Source organism: Pholcus phalangioides, unplaced genomic scaffold, assembly GCF_987345545.1.
Source record: "Pholcus phalangioides strain wild (caught in Gottingen) unplaced genomic scaffold, Ppha-v1.0 ptg000007l_1, whole genome shotgun sequence".
Lineage (NCBI taxonomy): Eukaryota > Metazoa > Arthropoda > Arachnida > Araneae > Pholcidae > Pholcus > Pholcus phalangioides.
In genome coordinates, this window is record NW_028301600.1 from 26,267,506 (window position 1) to 26,292,397 (window position 24,892).

Consider the following 24,892-nt stretch of genomic DNA (forward strand, 5'->3'; position numbering starts at 1 on the left):
CAAATTGCACTTTTATTATTTCTACCATATAAAAGCAACAAAACCTTTGGTTCATATAACAAATACAGACAAAAACATAATGGAACATTGCAATATCTGGGTCACTTGGAATGTTAAATATAAGTTTACAAAAACTTGAGAGGAAATTGCAACCCTATTTCATGAAATGCTGTTAATTACAACATTTTTTTATGCACCATATAGAATGTGTCAGCTTCATGATATGTCAATCAATCAAGGCTATAAAATTAACATCATACTGATATCAACACATCAGAAAACTCAATGCAAAAATAAAAAAAATACAAATAAAAAAATTACTAGAAAATCTCTGAAAAAATCTCTCATATACCTGTAAGAGCATGAAAGTTGCGTGAAAAAGATTATGATCATATTTAACCCATTTGCGCCCTCCTTCCTAATTTGCTATCTATGCTATACCACAGTCCATCATTAAGAAAACAGGTTTGTATGTACTGTGCAAGCAGATTATTTCCCACTTTGTGATAAGACACACTCACCATTAGCGAAATTCGGCTTGAAGATGCAAATGGGTTAAACCAAAAGCCAAAGAAACTGTAATAAAAAAAAGTAAGCAGCTGTATAAAATAAATCACACAAATGCTGATATCCAATGAAATATAGAAAGTAAGAATTAGTGAGCAAGCGATAAGATTTTAGTTTGCTTTATGGCGATAACTTTAAAATAAAAATTTCAAAATGTAAGCAACAAAATTAGCACAGCAAAATATGACAGTAAAAAAGTAAGTTATTAAAATTAGAAAATTTTCAAACAATTGTAACTATCGGATTGCATGTAAAGCTCAATCCTTATAGGATTTATATATGAAATGTTAGATTTTTTACAAAATATAACTAATATAGTACAATTATAATACTAAAAATAACAATAATAAACCCTGTTGGCTTTATGAAAAGTTTTGGATTAATCTTGTGATTAAATTTGCTTACTATGACTAGATGTATCACACTTCGCAACAAGTTCCAATAAAAGATATCTTACATAATTCATTCATCAGCTAATAGAAACTATTATTAAACTTGTTAAAACGAAAAACTAATGGCAATGCTTTGTTGCGGAACAAAGCCCATTAAGATCTTAATTAAAAGAAAATTAACACACCATCAACTATTAGGAACATTTTTTCATAATGAATGATTTTTCATGTAGTTTCAGAGTAACAAGCCACAGTATAATGAATGTAATTAACTTTCAACTCATTATCCCAATGATGTGTTTTAGTGTGAAATGAAAAGATTCATTCTTCAGTTCAGTGGCGTCAGAAGTGTTTCTTTCTGGGAGTGCTCAGACCCATGCCAGAAATCACAGTGGGTGCTCAGCTCCCACAAAACTCCTGGCTCAGGCACCACTGATCCAGTTTTAATTTATCAATTTTCCCAATAATTTGAATCTCATTCTTATTTCTATATACAGAGTGAACATGGCCTGTTCTGCCAAATGAACGGGAGTGATCAAAGCTGCATTAAGAGTAAGCATAAACAGTCCTATCGTTAAACTGGTATTCAAACGGCATCAGCGCCCTCTCTGTTTAGATGTGTGCCTGCTGGCACGTGATTGGCATCAGGTAGGAAAGCATCATTTCCCATAATGCATTTCCCCATCACGGCACCTTTTTGTTTACTTACTCACATGGAGACTCTTGGTTAGGTTGGTTAGCTATTGCTCATGGTTATTTTGGCAAATTGTTCATCTTTAAAATTAAAAAACGGACCTTCTGAGGGCCAACTAAAATTATATTTATTGAATAAGTCCACGTGCATTTAAAGGGTGTAAAATGAACACGAAGACAGGTGTTCACAAGTATAGATTTAGCTGTTGAAGTGTCAATAACATTGTTATTGTTACTGAGTGATTTATATTTTTACGCACAAGTACGTCTTCTATAAAGAAGTAAAAAATGTACGCTTTAGTGGGAATTAAGATTTTTAGGTTCCGTAGCAATAGACTTTGAAAAATAAGTCAAGGTTGAAATCGGAATAACGCGATCAAGGGAAGGGGGGAAGAGAAGCGTGGGAGCCACGCCATCAATCGGCAAGTTTGACACATCAAACTTCAGATGGCGCTGCTATCAATTCCACTGCCTTTCCTTAACATTGAGTGGGTACGCTTAACTTTCAAGCGGCTTTGGGAGTGATAGACAAGCTAATGTGGAACATGAAATACCCTACCAACCTTGTCCTATCTAGAACTGTTTTTGAGTTACGGTGGATATCGACCATGGAAAAAAAATATGTTAAGTCTGAAAAAATCCAAATTTGTTAAGTTTTTGAAAGACCTACACACAAAGCACAAATTTGGAAAGGAGAGAAAAATCCTATACTGTGACACTATTTCTCATCAAAATATCTTAATTTAATGGCAAGCTACAAGCATTGAAAGATTCGCGAAGTTCAAAATTGATTTGTCGCCAAAATTTTTAATCACCGATTCCTCAAACACCTTTCTAATCAATTCTACGTCGAATTTACCAAAAACTTGCCCATCACACCAGCTTTTGAAAGAGCTTACAATAAACCACATTGGTTTTCTGGTTCATGAGCAATTTAGTCTTTTGTTTGCAATACATCACTGAAATCATCATTTGTCGAAGCAGACACCTTACAGATTTTTGCGGGAATTCAATTTCACACTTTGCCAATCTTTAAATCCAGATATCCTGATAGTGGCGGTGTCACCTTATAGGATTTTTTTCTGCAAAATCTGTAACCACCAATTCCGAATTTTCGTCTAATATCTACTTTGACAAACGCTGATTTCAGTGATGTATTGCAAACAAAAAAAGCTAAATTTCTCCTCAATCAGAACACTCATATGGCTCTTTCGAAAGCTGATGCAATGGACAAATTTTTGGTAAATTCGACTGATTATAGCTTGAAGGGTGTTTGTGGAATCGGGGATTAAATTTTTATTAATATTATCCCCCTATTGTTTGGCAGAACAGATCATTTCACCAAGTATATTAAACATTAAATGTGTGCAAGATGCACAATCAAATTATTTTACTGTATAAAATCAGGAGTTATTTGATTCAGCCATGTACAAATCCATAAAAATAAAAGTGAATATAATTAAAAATACATTTTATTTGGAATAGAAAAAAAATTGATTAAAACAGATTTAGTTGATCAAATCAAAAGGTAACATTTATTAGAACAGCTCATTCAACAATACCTGGTAGAGAATATGCATTTTATTGGCATAAAAAAGTGAAAGCCTCTTAATTTAATTTATTTCTTATTTAATTTTAATCAAACATTAAATTAACTTTACCTTCCAAAATCAAACAAACAATTTTGAATATTTTTTCTTAGCTCTATAATCTATAACTACAATTCCCCCTTGAGTAAGCAGAAGCTCGAAAAAAATATATAATAAATAAATAAATAATAGCACAGTGGGTTTAATTATGTAACAATTCTAAATTACAACTTGAATATGCTGCTTATTTACAAGTTATAAACAACATGTGAATAATTCATTTAATGCAAAAGCATCATGAACTTAAATTTTTAGAACGTTTGCAATCAAACAATATCATTCTTTTATATTGGGTAGGGGATAAAGATGAAAATATCATATGCTACCTATCGTAGGGCCCAAAAAAAAACCCCAAAAAAACAACAATATATCAAGTTATTACATCAAGTCCACTCAACACACTGTTTCTTTGAGAATAAGAGTTTTCTTTGCCTGGTAGTTCTATATGCACAATTTAAGCACACTATACAGCAGAAAAAATATTACACACAATAAGAATACAATCAAGCATAGACATAAATTACTATGCAAAGTTGCTCACACATCAAATCTTTACAATTCACTATCATGCACTTGTTTCTTTCTTTCTTCTTTTTTGGAATTCCACATCTTTCAACATAAATTAATTTTGAAACATGAATCTACACTTTACACAGTATATATACAGAGTGCATAGGTAGCAGCACGTACAGCATTTTACTGGCGAACCATTGATCCTAGAAGCAAACTCTCAATTAGAGAAAATGTCCAAATAATGTGTAGAACTCAGATACATCATTCATGTTTCAAGGGGTTGTGTAGTTATTAAAATAAAAAAACTAACTTTTTATACAATCCCTGTGTACCAAAAAACCCAATTAAAAAGTTGTTGTCCTGTGTCTCTTGATGTCAACAAAAAGAAAATTCATGTTTCTAAATGCAATATTCACTGAGATATTCAAATTTGATAAATGGAGGAAAGTTGAAAAAAACTGAATTAAATGAGGGTAAATTGGTTTATCTGCATTTAATGCTGTTTTTTCCCAACTTTCCTCCATTTTTCCAATTTTAATATTTCAGTGAATATTGTACTTACAATTTTTTTTTTTTTGGCATTCAGAGAGACTTGACAACAATTTTTTATTTGGGTTTATTTGGGTTCTGCACATTATTTGGACAATTTTCCTAATTAGAAGTATGCTTCTAGGATCAGCGGTTAGTGAGTAAAATGCTGCGTGTGCTATTATCCATGCACCCTATACAGAGTTGCATTCATGTACAAAACAGCTTTCAAAATTCTATCATAATTTTGGACATTACTTAGTAACTATACAAGTATTTCACACATTTATATTCATTATCATACACCACAAATGCTTAGAAGAACACTTAATAGACGCAGATATTTATGATAACTATCCATTTATATATATATATATATACACACACACACACAAAACAAATGCAAATCCATTAAACATGAAGAAATGATTGCACTCTTATGTGCTTTGAGAGACATTTCACTGTAAACAATTCCTCAAACACATGGAGACCAACAAATATACATAATTTAACCTGAGATCAGTGTTTTAGACATTGCACTAGATCATTAGAATATGCAATTAAATATAAAACTTGTTCAAGCAAATAATCAGAAATGTTATTTCTGAAAATGAATACATGTAAAAAATTATAAATACAAAACTAAGAAAAATACAAAAATAAATTAGGTGTAAAGACAACTATTTTCTAGTACACTCACTGAAAGGCTGTGCACATCCATGTACTCATATTCTCTGATTCAGCTGCATTTTTTTGACAATTCAAATTTACATTTTATAAGAACCATAAAAATTGAGTGGGTTATTTAAATTATATGTAGCAAAATAAATTTCTAAACATCAGTGTGTTTGTGTTACAAGTTTAATCATTTCATGAACTGTTAAATTCACCATTATGTGAATCTATACACATGACTAACCAAGCATTAATAAATTAATATTTATGTTGCTCAACCTTAACTAATATTTTATTTTTCAGCAGGATGTGAGCTACATATATTTGTACGAGCAGGTATAGGTGGTGGTTGGGATGGCACAGGAACAGAAGACATTGATTTTGGCCGAGATGGAACCTGAGGAGGATGATTTGGACTTGGTGGCAGCTTTTCAACACAAGATGAAGCTTTGCTGCCACTGGCATGGTGTGTAAGTGAAGGAGGAGGAGGAGGGGGTACAGAGGGAGGAGGATGGGATATGTGGCTTTCTTGTGCTGTGTTGTCGTGCGAAGAATGAACAGTAGTAGCAGTTTCATGCTTTACAGATTGAACTGATGGTTCACTTGCCGGACGAGGAGGAGGAGGACGCTGAAAACATATAAAAAAGGTATAAATAAAACACACCAGAGTAAGAAAATAAATAATTAATATTATGTAAGAAATTCATATAATATATGAAACACCAATAATAAAATGCTTTCAAGTTCAAAGTAATATTATATGCTAAAGCATGTATATGTTACTGTTAAAGCCTGAAGTGTGGGCAACTTGTGAATTGGCTGAGAGTTTGATTTGCAGAAATGATTCGGGCTTTAGCCAGCCAATTTGCAAAGTGGCTGGAGATCCCTGGCCAATGTTCAATGTGCTGATGTAAAATGGTTCAGTAGGAACCAAATCCATTTTTTTCATCACCAATGTGTGATACATGGCTATATGTAGTAGCTGTATTGGGTTAGCTCCATGAAGAAAGATATATCTGAAAGAAAAACTATTTATATAATAATATAGGCATATAGTTTTTTCTGTCAAATTTTGAAGAAAAATATTACTGCATTGTTGCAGTGATATGATGGGTTGCCATAGATAATGTGAACCAATTTTCAAACTGGCTAATTTAGGGCTTTGGCAGTAACATATATATTTATCTATAGTAGAAAAATATGCATCTTATGTGAGAAACAGGAAGTAAAAAAAGTTATTATGAAACAACAGCATAGGAAAAATAGCTTTTTGAATGAAAAAAAATGCTCATGCGGTCACTTGTTAGTTCAAAAAAAGTATGCATAGTGACAGAATTTATAAGAAATTTCAAAGAAAAAAACAAAAGAATATGAATATACAATGGTTTCCTGTAAACAGAGGTGCAAACTTTAAGGGCAGATAAGGAACATCAAAAGGATTGAGAATTGCATAGAAACCCAATGACAGGAAATGTCATCATTCCCAGCTAAGTAGTGCTGTTCAGACAGTGCTGGAAGGGAAATATGTGATTCCGCCCCCCCTTTTTTTTAGCCAGCTTTCTGTTCGTATACCATTCCATGCTCCTCTTATGGCAATTACAGCTCGAATGAAGAGAAACCATATAGTTCCCCTCCAGTGCTGTCATAAACAATGCTTCCTAGTAGTATATGATGACGTTTCCAGTCATGGGTTCCTATGCAATTCTCAAGTCTTTTGATATGTTCTCTACATCCCCTTAAAGTTTGCACCTCTATTTATGGGACAACCTGTATATGAGTAAGTGAACAATATTTTGAACTGATGAAATTCATCATCAGGAAAAAATTCAGTATCGTTCTAAAAAAAGTAGGCATTTCTAATGTCGTGCTAGGCTTAATAGCTAAAAATACAGAAAGAAGCAAAGTATCTATGGAGAAAAATAAACGTTAATACAATTTTTAAAGATCTGGATTATCAGGTCAAGGCAAGATACAAAAAATGAAATTATTAAAATGTTTCCAGGTTATACACAAAATTACAAAAAAAAAAAAAAAAAAATCAAACATATCTGAGTAAGAGGAAACAGTTTAAAGAGAGGTTTGATAAGGCATGGGTTGGGAAACATGGTTTGGTACTTTTGTGCTATTAAGCTTAGTACCTATCAGGAACATCCATTTTTTTTTAATCAAACCATGCCTGGAGTTTCCCCTGATGACGACTTTTTCATTGGGTTAGGGTTATTAGACATCCTCCTTTTTGATGTCATTTCAAATGTCCTCCTACATTTCCTAAAATTTGCCCTTTTGTCCTCCTACATTTCCTAAAATTTGCCCTTTTGTCCTCCTTTTAAGACTTCCTGACTTTTCTTTTTTCTGGGGAAATTTTTTTTTACTCTGAAACATATATATATATATTTGTTCATTCACATGACAGTTTTTGTGGGTTTTTTTCCTACACGTTTACACACTTTGACCAATCACCATCAAAATTCACAGAATACAAGAACACAAGTTGCGTCCAATCAGGACAGATGATATTCTGACCATAAACCAGCATGTCCCATGATAATATGAAAAAGACAGTGAAAAACAGCTCTGAATGAGGCTTTTAAACAGTTTAGATTGGAATGGACTGACACAGCTCAGAGAAAAGTAATAAAATTTCTTTCTTTGACACAAACTACAAAGTGCCTCTGGCACAACTACCGCAAGCCAGCTGGAAGTACTGCTGAGCTTCAGCAATCTGCGCTTTGTGGAACAGCCCCCCCCCCCCCCCAACAAGGCTATCAAAGCAAAGACAAGTTTTGCAGAGAAAGAAAGCCTCCCCATGCTCCATAAAAAAGGAAGCATAGCAATAAAACTGGCCAGACGGTAAGAACAATTTATTATCAGCAAACAGAGACAGATCAGTATTATTATTATTTTTTTTTTTTTTTTTTTTTGCTTTTTTTAGCGATTCCGTTTTAGTTGTGAAAAATTATTGTTGTGGCAATTTTTTGTCAGTACAGCATAGCTGCCAACTTTTGAAAATGAAAATTCGGGAGATTTTCGCGCAAACCCATATTTTATCCTAAAACCACTCCCTAATAAATACAATAGCGATTTTTCCAAATAAAATAGGGATTTTCCAAACATAAAAGTTAAAGTGTAGGGAATAAAATCCCTACTCAAAAACTGAAGTCAAATTAAAATAGGGATTTTACACACATGGAAGTTAAACCCTTGGGAATAAAATTCCTATGCAAAAAACAAGTGAAATTGGAGGTCAAAACTTCAATGATGTAAAAATAAATATTGTGTTCAATCAGAAACGCTGTGAACAAACATTCTGCGCGAATGACCCCAAAATCATTGGAAGATGAAGGAAAACACCGTCAATTTTTGAAGAACACTGACTTTTTGTGACACTTGCTTGTTTTTTTTTTCATTTCACATGAGTGATGATGTCACTCTTTCCACCATGACCGATGTTTATGTCCGTAACACAACTTGTACAAAAAGGGAAAGTCGACCCTCTTCTGGAACATTTGATGAAAGGAAATTCATTGGAATAAGTATCTTTAAAATTGATTAAATATATTTTTGCTTATCAGTATTCATGCTTTGTTATATCGCACGTACGTAACTTCAACAAAAGAATTTTTGACCATATGAGCGTCACTACAATCTTCAATTATTATCCAGGACTATTGGCTGCTAAGCCATTCCCCTGCACGATAAGACAAACAACTTTCTTGTTACCATCAGAGGGTTTGTAAAACTTCCTTAAAAAGGGTATTTCCCCATTTACGACGTGTGACATCATTTCGAAAGGGGAAAAAAAAGAAGCTTCGTGCAAAGACGGCCCTGCTTCATGCCCCACAAGAAATTCCTTAGGGATTGTTTTCATAAGTGGGGATTTTTTTAATGAAGTAGGAAATTTTTAGGGACAATTAGGGATTTTTGTGATTTTCGTAAAAATTCGGGAGATTTAAGAACTTTTCGGGAGGTCGAGCGATGAAGCTAAAATTCGGGAGATTCCCGAAAAATTCGGGAGACTTGGCAGCTATAGTACAGTGACACCATCTGCTGTAGACATTGGTAAAAGTGACGTTATCAAGGGTGCACATGCAAGTATCCTCCTTTCCCAGTTTTTGAATCTGGTAATAGGGTTTACATTGATTCAGGGTCTACATTGGTTCAAAATATATCATCATCATCAACAACAACAACAACCATTTTCAATCCACTGCTGGATGACGGTAGTAGGGATCTGGTAATAGGGTTTACATTGATTCAGGGTCTACATTTTTTCAAAATATATCATCATCATCAACAACAACAACAACCATTTTCAATCCACTGCTGGATGACGGTCTTTAAATTTTTCCATTTTGCTCTGTCTGATGCTTTAGCCATCCAGTTGACTCCGCCACTTTCCTGATCTTGTCAATTCATCTTGCGTGGGGAAGCCTTCTCAGACGTTTAATACCATGGGGGTGCCAATCTGGAATACTTGTGGTCCATCTGTTGTCCCTTCTTGCAATACATCCAGCCCATTTCCATTTTAAATGTTCAATTCTTTCCATAATATCACATACCTTTGTGTGGTTCCTTATCCAAGTGATTCATTTTCTGTCTCTCCTTGTGATGCCTAGAATACATGTTTCCATGCTCCTTTGTGTAGTATGTAGCCTTTGTAGCATCTTGCTTGTGAGTGTCCATGTTTCAGCTCCATAAGTCAGTGCTGGTAGCACACACAGGTTGAACACTTTTCTTTTCAGGCATAATGGCATGTGACTCTTCAGAATTACTCAGTGTTTGCCAAAAGTGCTCCATCTAGTCCTGATCCTTCTGTTCATTTCATTAATTATTCCATTGTCCATGGTAATTTCTTGTCCCAGGTATACATAGCTTTCTACTTCTTCTATCTCTGTGTTGTTGAGCAAGATTGTCCTCTTGAATGCAAAGCGGTTGAACATAACTTTAGTCTTTTGCAGATTCATTTTCAAGCCCACCTGAATAATGTGCCTTTACCAGTTCTTGTACCATTTCTTCTAGTTCCTTTGGATTACTGCTGATAACAACAATGTCGTCTGAAAAAGGCAAATGGTTGATAAAAATTCTCCATTCATTTTAATTCCTTTCTCATCCCAATCCAGTTTTCTGAATATTTCTTCTAAAATAGCGGTAAAGAGTTTTGGTGAGATAGTATCACCCTGTCTGACTCCTTTCCCAAGTTTAATCTTCGCTTTTCCTTTATCCAAATGAATCGTTGCAGTTGCTTTGTCATATATTTTTTTGATGATATTGATGTAGGTCTTCTCTACCCCAATTACATCTAAGCTTTAACAACAGCAGATGTGAAGACAGAGTCAAACGCTTTCTGAAAATCAATGAATGCCATACACAATGGTAATTCGTATTCCTTGCATCTCTCTTATTGTTTGGATGTGATCCATTGCACTGAATCCACTTTGAAATCCTGCTTCTTCTTTTGGTTGCGCTTCGTCCAATTTGGATTCAAGCCTACATGTCAGCACTTTGGTGAAGATTTTATAAATTATTGATAAGAGACTGATTGGTCGATAGTTTTGGATATCCTCTTTTTTACCCTTTTTGTAAATTACAATCTTTAGGCACATTCGATTTTGTGAGACAATTTATGAATAAAGCAGCTAGCATACTGGCAAATTCATCTCCTGCTTCTTTAATAATGTCTATTGAAATCCCATTTTTACCTGGGCATTTCCCTTTTTTCATACATCTAATAGCCTTGTAGACTTCTTCTTTCAGAACAGGTGCTACTTGTACAAATTCTGCTCCATTTTCTTTTCTTCCTGCTCCCTTTCCTCTGTACCGATCTTGTTCTTCATGTTTGTATAGAGTATTATAAAAATTCCTCAACAGTATTAATAATTTCATTTCCATCTTTTGCAATGGTTTCATCTTTCCTTTTTAGTGCAAAAATTTCCTTTCTCCGAACACACAGTTTTCATTTTGCTGATTTTAAGCTCCTATTATCTTCCAATGCTTTCTTTACAATATCGCAATTAAAGCATGGGCGGAGATATGGGGGGCGTGGGGGCATTGCCCCCCAGCATCAAAGGTGGAGTCAACTGATCTAATATATATATGTATATGTTAATTGACATCATCATCATGCCCCCCAGACTTCCAAGTCTATCTCCGCCTATGAATTAAACTTCCTGGCATCTTCTGCAATCCGCTTTCGTAATGTCTTACAAAGTTCTGCATATTCCACTTTTGACTTAGGATCATTCTTCTTAATCTGAAATTCTCTCTAGTCTTTCATGAATTTCTTTGTTTCCTCTGTTATTTTCTTCACCGGTTTGGTTTCTTTTTCTCCAGCGACTTCTTTTGCTACTTCTTTTAGGGTAGTGGTTAAAGTTTTGTTCATCGTGGTGACATCTTGTCCATCCTCAGCGGTGTTATATAGCAAATCAAATCGATTCTTCAGCTCTAACTGGAATTTATATCAATGTTCTTGAAGCTTTACCATATTGATGACAATTTTTGTAGTTTTGATAAGTTTTGCTCTTTCCATTCTAGTGTTGAGCCTTATTCTACATCTCACCAGTCGATGATCACTTCCTGTATTGAATTTGTTGAGAACACAGTAGTCTTGGATCATTTGCTTCTTATTGTTTTATATATATATAACAATATGTATAATGAGTATTTTTCAAGTTGAGCAAAAATTTTTGACAAATTTTGACTCAATTAACATGTGATGTCTTGTAAGACAAGGAAAAATTTTGAAGTTTTTCAACTGATTTTGACTTGATAAACTAGATATTTCTTGCAATACAAGTAGTATGATTTTTTTAAGACTAATAGATGAGCACTAGTCTACATAAGGTTTGCATTTTCGTCTTGCCTGTTGAATGTCATATGATCACTACTAAAAATCCAATGGTTTGCTTTCTGTCACTGTGGGCTACACCGTCTCAATGAGTTAAGAGACAAGACTTCAGCATTTTTGTTGGGGCTCTTTTTCCTTATTTTATTGAAAGATCAAATTGAAAAATGTCACGCACATGTACGTTAATGAAATCTTTCAAATAGTTTACAGGTATACGACTTCTTTTGGCCAGGCAGTGCCGAAAATCATTAGAACATGATAGTTAGATTTTTAACAGTGGTTATAGTGAAAGGCAAGAAATATCAAAATGCCCATTATAATAAGGTATGGAAATTGTGTTATGAAGGGCTACTGTATTTAAGTTAAATTGGAATAAATCATCATTTCATTCTATCTTTTCAAGTCATTTGTTAGTTTGTGTGACATTCTTTTTCGGAAAATAAACCTTGCATATTTGCAGACCTTCCAGAGTTGTATAGGCCTACATCATATACATGAACTTAGTGATTATAGATGTGAGACAACCAAGTATAGAAGTCTTCTGTCTCTCTAGTGTGTGGTTGCTATTATGGCATCAAGCATACATTGTATCAATAGGGCCTGATGAAGTGGGTGGGAAATGAAATAACAGCAATTAGTCTTAAAATGACACTTTTGTTCGAACAAAAACTTTGTGTGTAGATCCAATGAAGATGTATGAGTAATGCTTCAAGACAAACACTGAAAAAACTTTTTGCTATTCTAAGTATAATGGCAAATAGCATGTGTGAATGCAAATGTATAGACTAATTGTAGCAGGGTACAAATTTGGAATAGAAAGCACCTGAGGTGGTTGAGCACGCTGTGATGAATGACTTGCTCCTTGCTTTGGTGGAGGTGGACGTGGTGGAATTTTAGAGACTGCCCCAGTTTTACTAGATCTAAAATCTTCCAGTATTGGAGAACTTCTTCCTGATGAATTTTGTGACTTTGGAATATCTTCATCTTCAATATCTATTATATCTGAATTTATGAAACCAAAATTCGATTTAAAAGAACACATTTGATACTGGAGAACAAAATTACTAAATAAAATAAGTGAATTAAGATTAATTAGTCATCTATTATAACTAGGAAAAAGTTTTAAAAATTTGACGCTAACATTTATTAAATCATTAGTAACTTCCCTTAACTACATCAAATAACATCTAAATGGGATGGTAGAGAGAGTGAGACAGCTTTTTATTAGCCCAATACATCAAGGAAATATACCTTTTTCTGGATATTAAGCTGAGGTGAACTTGGAAAGTAAAGTTGGTTTGCAGGATGACCTGGGTTCAATTTCCAGAGACCAGGTGACTTTTCTGTCTGTGTTCACCTCGCCATAATATCCCGAAAAAAAATATTTTTTCTTGATGTATTGGGATGAGAAAAATCTGTCTAACTCTCTGAAAACATATACTGGAAATTATTTGCATCAAATAATATACAACACATAAATACTTTTTCCTTAGAGTAATTTTAAGTAAACTTAACATACCCTCATCTATACCACACACATTTGTTGAAGTTAGACACTTCAGTATTTCACTGTTCATTATATCCTCCTTATTGCAACTAAGCTCGTTAAAAGGACAATTATTTATCCGTTGCATCTCTGTAATATTTCCATACAAAGAGACTGTATTATTTCCACATAGCTTCAGTTCTTTGTAAATTACAGATGTCCACTCTGGTGTCTTAAGCTTTATTTCAGCAGTGGTGTTATCCTATGCAAAATGCAAAAAATAGCATGAAATAGGAAAAGGGCATAGTATGGCATATATAAGTATAACACACTATAATAGCTAATTTGTTTTCTTCAGAAATCAAAACCATATGTTCCACTGCGTACGTTCACCAAACTTTGTTACATTTTGTCCAATGCATTACTCACCAGGGAGCTTTTATATTATATATATATATAATATATATATATATATATAATAAATATATAAAATCTTAAGTCATTTTATGCTCCCCCAACCAGTAAATTTGAACATTAATAACGTGTATACATTAAAATGATATGTGGTTTTATCAAAATTTTTTTACTTACTTTTTCTCCATATTTTATTTACTTACTTTTTCCCCATATTTTATTTACTTACTTTTTCCCCATATTTTATTTACTTACATTTCTCAAATATTTTACTTCTGACAATTTGTAACTGCAATTGATATCATTCAACAAGCTTATTGCGTTAATCAAGTTATTTGTGTTGCAGAATTACAATCAAAACCCATGATGCAACATGTAAATCTTCAAAAACTTCTAAATCGGAACTGGACAAAAATATCATCTCAAAGTAGTTAGCTAGTTAGTGATACTTTATTAATTCAAGCAAAATAAATAAAATGAACGCAGACATTGTACAACTTGATCAGAGCAAAACTATTCTTATTTTTGGGTATAGCAACTGCATAGAAATTTGAAAACTGCAAGGAAAAAACTGATTTGCACATTTTTACACCTTTCTCTATTTCTGTTAGGGTTAATAGCATTTTTACAGCTTCAAAAATGGCAAATTATACGTTTGATGTACATTCAGTGCTTATGAAGTGATGTAATAAATTTTTAAATCATTGTAACTCCTTAATTATTCGTCAAATAAAAAACTGTGAAGAAACTTTTCCATATCGAACACTGGCAAGAATAACATCACAACTCAAAAAACTTCAAATTGCAGAATAACGAAAAGAAAAACTTCACTTTTTTAATACAAAAGACTGTCTACTAAAGTGAAACTTTTGCTGCTTAGTTTTGTAGCTACAGGAATGTTGATATTACTGACTTGTAGAGAAAAAAATTGTTGTTTTGAATATGGAATTAACTCAAATTCAAGGGTTTTTTGGCTGTGACATTATTCTTGCCGATGTATCTTAATTTTTCACAAGATATAATGTAATTATTGGGTGGTCAATAGTATCCACCCTTTTTATTAAAGTTTACTTTATTCATTTTAATTCCACTATAGTATTTTAAAATTAGAAACACTGATAAAAATATGAAAAATTAGTATTCCATGCACATGCAAGGATAAATATGTAATTGAATATTTGTCAAGATACCAGCTTGCTTTGCTCCACAACATCTAAAGCAATTTTCCCACAGCTGAATTTGGCCCAAACCGCATTTCCCATGACCCTAAAGGAAAATTAATATTTGTCAACTAGTCCAATAACAACAAAGAACAAAACAAGACAACAAGGAGATAACTGCTGTATTGTAAAATAAATATACATGGATTTAGTCAATACATAATTCTTTTAGTCATAAATACCATATTTCCTGTCTATAATCTGCAGATTGTGAGAGGTATATTTAAAAAATGAAAGCCAATTGGTTACAAAAAAAATAACAAATGACAGAAACAAAATTGTATCAATGGTGATAAGCATAACCATGTAATTAATTTTTTACCATCCATTATTTTTTATACACATTTTTAATATCTTAGAACAAGCTTTTACCGAACACTCTGCACAAAATCTCTTGCCTGTTCAGCAGTGATTACTAACAAAAATGCTGATTTTGTGTGTCAAAATTGACTTCAGATATGAACTTTGTTCCAGGCTTCATAAGATTCATCTAAAGGATACATGTTTAGACCCCATGGCATTATTTCATTTACATTTACTTGTGTTCTGGTTGATTTATTTGAATTTTGTCCTTTTTGGATTTTATTCCTTAGCTTTTAACCTACGATAATTCAACTTGATAGAGTAAGGTTTTTGTTTTTTTCCATCCACATGTATCAGATGCAGAAATGAGCTGACCAAATCACAAATGGAAGGGGACACCCATGAACTTGATTGGGTTGTGTCAAAATGCTGCATTATACATATATGTATTGACTATACCGCATTAAATAAACTTAAGTTGAATAACTTTAACATAGAAATTAAATAAACTTGATATTGTTTTGTGAAAAAAAATTGCTTCAATTCTTTCAATTTAATTTCAAATGAATGAGAACAGTATTATCAAGTAAAAAAAAACTAAAAACTATAATTGCATTGTTGATGCATCTAGTATGTAGAGATTATTTTAAATACTGAATTATTTTTATCAAAGCAACTAAACTTACAATGGATTTTTAAAAAATGATTAGATCACATTCTAAACTTTAGCAAAAATTAGAGAAACATATTTTTTTACATTCATCAAATTCAGTAATATTCCTCCAAACCTTATAAAAATGGGGAAATTCGATGCAATTTGATTTGATGATTTAGGAAAATGTGGCACCTCAATTATTTTTCCAAAATACAGGGCTCCCACTCAAAAAGATATAAGTAATAGAAAATTGTTTTACCTCATACAAACATTTTTATCTGTATCTTTGAATGAGGGCTCAAAACTCATAATCATTGGCAGCACTTCGTCAATATCTACACACACATCTTTATTTTCATTTTCAACAATAATTGTTCCATCCGGAGGTCCAACTGATAATATCTCTTGGAATATTTCTAATCTTTTTGATTTATCAACTTTCAATATGTCTATATCAAAAGTAGCAATCACAGGGCTGCAAAAATATAAGTATACAAATAAATATTGTGAATCTGTTTCACATAATGATAATTTCTAAAAAAAATTCAGAAAAAAAAATTAACTGTGTGAAAATTAGGGAATGTTTATTTCATATCAGGTGTATGTATTACGTATTGTGTCTCTTATTTTTCTACCTATCACAAAATTACGTTGGTCAAGTATTTTCAAAAATTTGGAAGATGATACTGTTACAGGAAACGAGGGTAAGAACAAAGTGACACACCAATTATGCTGTTGAAGTAAAAACAATACAACAATAAATAAACAATTTAAACACAATATTGCTGAAGAATTATATGTCATAATCTTCAATCTAACAGAAAAAGAAGTCAATGCTGCTTTCATGAAGTTAGTGTAGATTTTGATGAAATCGTTTCTAATGTATCCTACTTTTTACATCTACTGACCTTGAATCTACTGAAGATAATAATAAGAATGGCCATTCTTATAGAAAGCAATCGCTTCATCGTTTCATATATTTTTCTTTTTAATATTATAAACTTTATTTATGCTGTAACTACACTGCAGATATTTCAAAAGAAATTTGTCAAATTTAAACTTATCCAGTCTATTAACAAATGCTGTATAGTACTCACCTGGTAAATACTCATATTTTTAAACAAAAAAAAATTAATAACTTACCGATGATCAGATGTTTTGAGTTCAGCTCTGCCATAATATACAATTTTTGAAGATAACCACATATCATCTGGAAATAAATTATACTATTTAGTTCTATATCAGTGGAAAGAATGTGTAAAAACATTCGCATAATTGATAGTTGAAAGTTTTACGAGATATGTTCATAGACTAATCTCTTCTCTTGTCTAAATAAAACTTGATGTCAGAATGATTGGTTATACCTTAAAGATATCAAGAACTATTCAATATGTGCAATTAAAATCTTAATTAGAGATACAAATTTCACCAACCTTCTCCAGATAAGCTTTTTTTCCTGTAGAGTACACGGTCAGTATATGAAGGTATACGGTTTTTTTCACTTGTATCATAATCATCGGAAAAAATGTCATATTTATAAGTTGGTGCAAAATTGATATGACCTTCAACAAAATCTGTAAAAACCTATGAAATTCAGAATAAAATATTTATTACAAGTACAAAAAAAGTCATATTTCTGCAAACATAAAGCTGCACATTCACAACAAAAACTGGAGCGGATATAAAACCACTGAATAATTTCATTCATTGTATTTATCACACACCATATCAAAAAAAATTCATTACTCCATAATTTCTTGAAAGAAGATAGTCAATAAAAATAGCTCTTCCATTGAATGGCTTAGTAAGAGACAAAAGAGTACAAATTTCTGAACTCTCTTACATACATGCAGTCAAATTGCATTGTGATGTTACCAAGTTAGAGAAAGTCGTTCCATCTGTCAAGTCACTTTGTAAAAGAGGGCTTTGTAAAAGAGCTCATCTGGTCATACTATGATCTTTTGTTCCTCATCCCATCCCATGTATATATCCATGAGATTATTATCAATTCATGTACCTGTGTAATATGCAGGGCTGGACTTAGGGGGTGCAAACGGTGCTGTCACACCGGGCCGCAAAATTTCAGGGACCGCAATTCTTCCAAAAGAAACCCTTTTCTTTCTCAGCAGAAGTTTTTACATTTTTGATTACAATTTAACTTTTTTTTCCCATTAAACTATTATTGATTGTGAAAGGAGGCTTTCAGTTTGAAGCCCCTATAATATCATTTTTAGTGTTATTAGGTATGGCATTAGCTTATTTTGAAAAGGAAAAGAGTATGCAGGTGGTGACATTCTTTACTCCTGAAAAAAGTCTGACCTCTCTTTTTGCTATTAAAAAAATAACAGGGCTACATTAACCAAGGGAAAAAAACATGCTTAGGGCATCAAATGAAAAGGGACAACACAAAAGAAATCTAGTAATTTTTTCCCTTGAAAACCTCCCTTCTTGTTGGAGTTAACATCTGGTCTGGAGGTACCAATAGTGTGCACAAGGTAAATGCTTGTAGTTTCATCTGGCGGTGCTTCCACTGGCAATAGTAGCCTGTGACATAGGCATCTCTAGATGATGACTGCCCCAGAGCGAGGCAACTTCAACTGTCCTGCAACGTGTTAATTGCATGTCTTCCTGGGAACCTCTGAACTGTCATGTTTCCATAAGGACAGGAGGCTTGAGAACTTCTTCGAAATTTTCTAACACCATCATCTGGGAATTATTCTCTCATATGTTCCGGAAGATGAATATACAATGTATATATTCTAAATTTTGGCAATTTCTACTACTAAACTTCCAAAAAAAAAAGGTAAAACGTCTCTCTCTGATTTTTTCCCTCAATTTAATTACTCATTTAGTACAGCACCGACATTAGAGACATTTTGTTTCATGAACAGAGAGTTCATGAATAAAAGCATTTAAGAGCAAAAAGGTATGAAAATTTAGGAAATAGGTTACATTGCTTGGTAGTTCATTCTCTGATAAGACAATGTGTTTGCCTATTATTAAATAAATTATGCCTGAGGTTTAGGCTAATTGCAGCTAGCGTTGTTAATATTTGACAAGCTATATATACCAGGGTGCCATTTTGAATTTGAATATTCAAATATTAAGATTGCAATCTTGGATTTTATTTGTGGCAAGAAACCCTTGGTTTTAAACAATAACATTGAAGAGCTCATATACAGCGAGTTCCACTTATAGCGTTTTCATAAAACTCGTCATAAGGATTATGTCATGATCGCAATTTCCCCTTTAAAGTATTTATTCATTCTAAAAGTCCAAAATCTCATTTCAAATATTAATTAGAAGTTAAAATCTTCATACATTCTTTCCCACGCTGAGAATCGCTGCGCATTCATTTAATTAGATATAATTTGTTGGGATCCATCAACAACATTGATGTCAATATATGAAAGTATAATCATGACACATAAAAGTTGTCACGCCATAACATCCTTGTTTTTCAAAATATCTCTGGCATTAGAAAAGATGTGACGTTTCATCTTATGAATCATTGCTATTGCCACAATCCGGATTTTACCATTTGGAATCCAAAACACCTTTTCCTTTTCATTCTTCGGTTTCTTAATATGTGACTAGTGCAAAAGCACCTTATTAACCAATCACATCAGTTGTTCATCTGAACAAAGAAACTGAAACTGAAAACAACTCCTTTAACAATACACACAAACTCCTTCTCTTGAGTTCCATGAGGGTGTAGTCCTTAGTGTTGAAGTGCTATGCACTTCAGGATCCTTTGTGTCTATGCATCTTTAATTTCTCAAGCAAGCCACTTAGTATGTGAAGCGAGATCATGAGGGAAACAAATATGTGAGGTGCCATAAAGAGAGATGCTTGATAAATGGTGTAAAAGGTTATCGCTCCAGGTGGTGTCTGGTGAGTGATTAATATATATTCATTATATATTGTCTTTGAGGGTGAGTGAGAATATGATGTTGATACATAATAATATACAAGTAAATATGAAAATTTAAGAATAAACTTTATGCGGCATAACAATTATCTTGAGTACCTTTTTGAGCAATGTCTATATTTTAAATTTAAATTAATCTACATTTTCAAATACAGTTCCAAAGTGTTTCAGAATGTTTTCTTTTATCTTTGAGAATCCCAGTATTTGATTCCTTTACTTCTATTATTTACATGAAGCAAAAACAGAAATAAAAGGTTCAACAAATTATCAAAGTTATTGAATTGCAACATATATTTGATAAATATGATGAAACGCTTCAAAAGTATATCAGAAATGTATGTCTGTTCAATATGATTTGAGCCACAATGAAGTGTAAGGAGATGGACCATGCTAATTATTATTAATCATTTATAAATTTCGTCAAATTAATTAAAATGAATTCCCTTTCAATATATTGTGTTTAATTACTAGAGTCCAGAAGTTCAGGCAAAATGCCATAAATGCCTTTTTTTGCCTATTTTCTAGCTTTTCTGTAAAAATGTCTTTTTTGAACTTTTCTGCCATAAATGTATATTTTAACATACATAGTTTTAAGTCTATTGGTGCATTTCAGAGGTTATAATATGCAAAACTTGAATATTTTGAGCATTGAGAAACAAAAGAAATGTTTTTTTTCAATTTTTCCAACTCTCAGTATTAATTTTCACATCAGAAAGTTCCCTTTCCCTGTTTCGAGCTCCATTTAAACATGAATAAGTGATCTGAGAGATAGGGAACTTGGTGTTGCCATGGGTTAACCGGATGCGGATGATGTTAGCATGGCCCCCCACATCCTGCAGCAGGGCCCTCAGGCTGGGATGTTTGGCGGGCCCTGAAGTAATGAATTTATTGCATAAAAAAATTTTTTTTTTTTTTGGTCTGCACAATTTCTTCCATAAATTATTAATTCCTTTTTTAGTTCCTATTTCAACGATAGAGAGAAATCACTATTAGTGATTTTTTGCCTGTCTATTTCAACCATTTTTAGTCCCCAAAGTTCTGGGCTCTATTGATTATGATCTCAACTATCGACACGTTCCTGAAATAATTAAAAAATGAGTGTAATAAAATGACTTCTTTCTGAACAATTTTTTCCTCTTCAAGATTTATGTTTGTAAGTCAAAAAATTTAGCGACTGTATAAACATTTTTTGGAGGAAGCCTGCAAAAATGTTTTTGCACCGGGCCATGAAATTCCTAAGCCTGGCAATATGTGTAGATGAAATAAATTTGAATTTACCTGACCAGTAGACTGCTGTTGTTTAAGTTGATCAGCTCTCAATAATGCTGGCCAGTTCTTCTGCTTCACAAAATCTTTTACAGTCTCATTTGGAAGATCAATACGATAATTAAAATCTCCACACCAGAATATATAGTCATGTGTGTCCATGTTTCTCCCCTGGAAAATCATGATATTTTAATAAGTCATGAATTTAAAATGCCTTATATCTCATAATTCACTTCATAATATTTTAGTCTCAGCCACGTCATTTTCTTTTTACCAATAAACATCATACACATAGTTGATTATATATTTTTCTAAATAAATTCATAAAACAAAACAAAATAGAACCTTATCCAGATTAAATATTAAAAACAATAATGGACTCACTGGAAGGAGTCAATATGAATTAATTTTTAGTCCCTCGGGGTTGCAAAGTGTCATTGTCATGTCTGTTATTTTGTGTTTTCTGTTTTTTTTTTTGTCTTTTCTTCTTTATCTCACTTGTTTTGAATGTATGTTTTATGTTTTATGACCAGTCTAATAAAAAAAATCATACCATAGGGAAACACAGTTTTTTCCTTATCTCATGAAAATCAGAATTTCTTTCATTGACCTGTGACTGACCAGCGGCAAAATGTGAACATACAAAACACAATGAAGAATTATAGAACATCATGCGAATAGCAGTGGCTCCTTTGTTTCCTGCTGTACCACCCAATCCTGTCTTGACAATATCTGTACAAACGTCCCTGAAATAATAAATTTAGTTGAAAAACACATGAAAATGTTTTGATAAGTAAATAAAAGGACATTGTCAAATATAGTGCAACTTCGGTGAGAGTTCAATTCATTCTACCAATGTGCTAGTTATATGAATCGCTCGTTATTCGAATCAAACTTCTCCATAGGAAATAATGGAAATTTGTATAATTCGTTTCATAATTATTCATTCACATAAAAGTGACTAAAAAAATGGCTTCATTCAATAATGCAACACAATAATAAACACATTCTTTTTGTCCGGCTTTGAAAAAGAATGTATCTAATGACACTTGTTTTTTCCTCCTTTTTAGGATTTCTCAAAAATGGGGAATTTGCATTTTTCTTGGACAGATTCATTTCTCGCACACTGCTACAGCTTTATTTGACTGGTTCTTTTCTACAGAATTTTGCAGAGATTCTCACACATATTACACATCTCTCTAACCTTATTTGAAGTGAGGCATTTCTCTCTTCCTCAGAAAACATACCCTTCATAAGATCTTGCTGGCTGTTGCAGGCAATGTAGGTCCATCAGTTTGTCTACAGTCACCTTTTACCCAAGCATAATTTATAAAAAAATTTTATAAAAAAAACTTCAAGTGCTCATACATGTGGTTACGATGCAACATCTAGTTTGGTATCGTAAGCAGTCAAGCCCGTACACGGGTGTTCATTTTTCGAGTAAGGCATGCTGACTGGAGACTGTAAGGGAGAATATCACCCGCAATTCCATAGTACATGTGTGGACAAAAGCGAAAAATCAGCTCAGTTGTGAAAACGTGACAATAAATAAACAAAGTGCAAAATTTTTGCTCGTAATGCGAATCGTCGCTCACTAATCGAATCAAAATTTTTCAAAAGTTTTGTTCGTTATGTGAATTGCTCATTAACCGAACCACTCATTAACCGAAGTTCTACTGTATTGTATTGGTAAGTGTAATATTTTGAACTTGGCAAATCCCAAATTAATCAACCTCATTAATCTTACTTAAATACAATGGTGCTTAGCATAATTAATGTGATTAATGAAAATACTGATATAACATTTTACTCAATTTATTGATTCAGTTTTACCACTGATTGATATTAATCAATGCAGAACAACAACCCAAAAATTAACGGTTATGTCTTGTAAATAAGTCATTTGACTAAGCCAGCTGCCACAATCGCCCTGACAGCGTCATGGGCACAGAGGGAAAGTAATATTCTGGGGGCCCTCTAATTAGTTGAAAGTAACTCTGAGGGTTCAATAACATTGTTATATATGGAAGCTGGACGAGACTGAAATAAAAGATGATTTAACTGGAGTGATGACTTATTAGGGTGATGACTTACTGAGGTTTTAATATATATAAAGATACAGGGTGCCCTGTAAGTGCTAATGCGGGCTTTATCTAATCAACCGTCCATTGTAGAGGTGTAGTTTCAATTTAAAAAATGCTCAAAAGGCATTCAAAAATTACCTTGTACCAGTTTCGAGAGTGAAAATACAGTGTGTAAGAAAATAAAAAATCTAAATCTTCAGACGGTTCCCCTGTCTTCCAACTTTTGATTAGAAAGTTGTTGTCCTGTCTCACCTGAGACCAACAAAAAATCAAATTTTCTAAGTCCAATATTGGCAGAGATATTCACATTCAAAAATCAGAGAAAAAATGTGGAAAGGACATCATAAATGTTTGTTTTTGCTGTTCTTTCAAAACTTTTCTCCGATTTCTGAATTCAAATATCTTAGCGAATATTGCACTTATAAACTTGGAACTTTTTATGTTTGCCTAAGCAGAGACAGGGTCACAACTTTCTATTGGATTCTATTAGAGGACAGGGGGACAATATAAAAATTTAATTTTATTTTGTGACAGTGTATTTTCACACTCGAAATGGGTACAAGGTAATTTTTAAGTGCCTTTTGAGAATTTTTTCAAATTGGAATTATACCTCTACCACAGATGGGTGATAAGATAAAGGATGCATTAGCATTTACAGGGGACACCGTATATATATATATTTTTCATGTAAATCATTTAGTGGGTGTGATTTTAGTTCTAATTAGAAAAAAATTAAAAGCTGTTTTCATACAATTAGTTAGTACATAACAAAATATCTAACTTAGTACTTTAAAGTAACATTGATAAAGAGTAAATGGGTGAACCAATTTTATATGCTGTTTCACAAAGGTGCACAAACATTCTAGTTAGAACAAAGCAACCAAAACTGAAAGTTACTGTGTAAGGCTTTAAGTAAAAATGGAAATGACGAAACCACACATCACTAGCAATGAAGAGATGAGCTACCATATTACTCTGCATATTAGCGCCACCCATGAAACTATAACTGTTCTCAGCACAAGTTACCAAAAGGGAAAAATGATTTTGTACGATAGGACACTACCTCAAAAGAAAAATATCTCCCAGTTTGATGCATGTTTTGCTTTAGGGGAATAAAGTAAAACCCCCTGAGGCAGCTGGCCACATGGTGTTTTGGTGAAGTGTGGCCATAAAATAGGTCAAGAGAAGAGGTAAACTGCTATGACTGAAGTAAAAAGAATAAGTGATGCAGCAATGTATGAAATGGCAGCTATCAAAGCTAGAAAGACAGAAGTAGTGGTTTTCTACTTTTTATTTTTTTATTTTTTTATTTGGGTCCTACAGAAACAACTTCTTGTGTCCCACAAGGCATGCCACAAGGCTTACAAACGTAAGTAACAACTAACAAACATATGATTTAGGGAAACTCTGAATCGTAAAGTTACAATACATCTAATACAAAAAAAAAATCAAATCAATATGTACAATAACAGCATATGGATGCAATTGAAAGAACAATATGGCACCAGTGGATGCCACAAGGTATCAATTCAAATATTAAAAAAGAAAAAAAAATTACACACAATACATACATTAATAGATAAATATACGACCACCCATATACATGAAAATAGTGAACAGAGATTAAATTTAATAATAAAAAGTAATAAGAAAAGAAAAAATAGCACTTCTT

The 24,892-nt window shown here is 32.8% G+C and overlaps 1 protein-coding gene across 1 annotated transcript in view; it reads right to left on the bottom strand.

The window, feature by feature from the left end:
* Positions 1–4,391: 4,391 nt before the first annotated feature.
* Positions 4,392–24,892, bottom strand: part of Synj (synaptojanin) — a 50,365-nt gene continuing 29,864 nt past the window's right edge. Inside the window, exons 15-23 of the mRNA XM_089232921.1 lie at positions 21,690–21,882; positions 21,149–21,307; positions 17,373–17,523; positions 17,083–17,149; positions 16,199–16,414; positions 14,952–15,027; positions 13,381–13,609; positions 12,685–12,863; positions 4,392–5,645 (exon numbers count right to left, since the gene is read on the bottom strand). Of these exons, the coding sequence (XP_089089047.1) occupies positions 5,310–5,645; positions 12,685–12,863; positions 13,381–13,609; positions 14,952–15,027; positions 16,199–16,414; positions 17,083–17,149; positions 17,373–17,523; positions 21,149–21,307; positions 21,690–21,882 (1,606 nt within the window). The 3' untranslated portion in view covers positions 4,392–5,309. The remainder of the gene's footprint in view (positions 5,646–12,684; positions 12,864–13,380; positions 13,610–14,951; positions 15,028–16,198; positions 16,415–17,082; positions 17,150–17,372; positions 17,524–21,148; positions 21,308–21,689; positions 21,883–24,892) is intronic.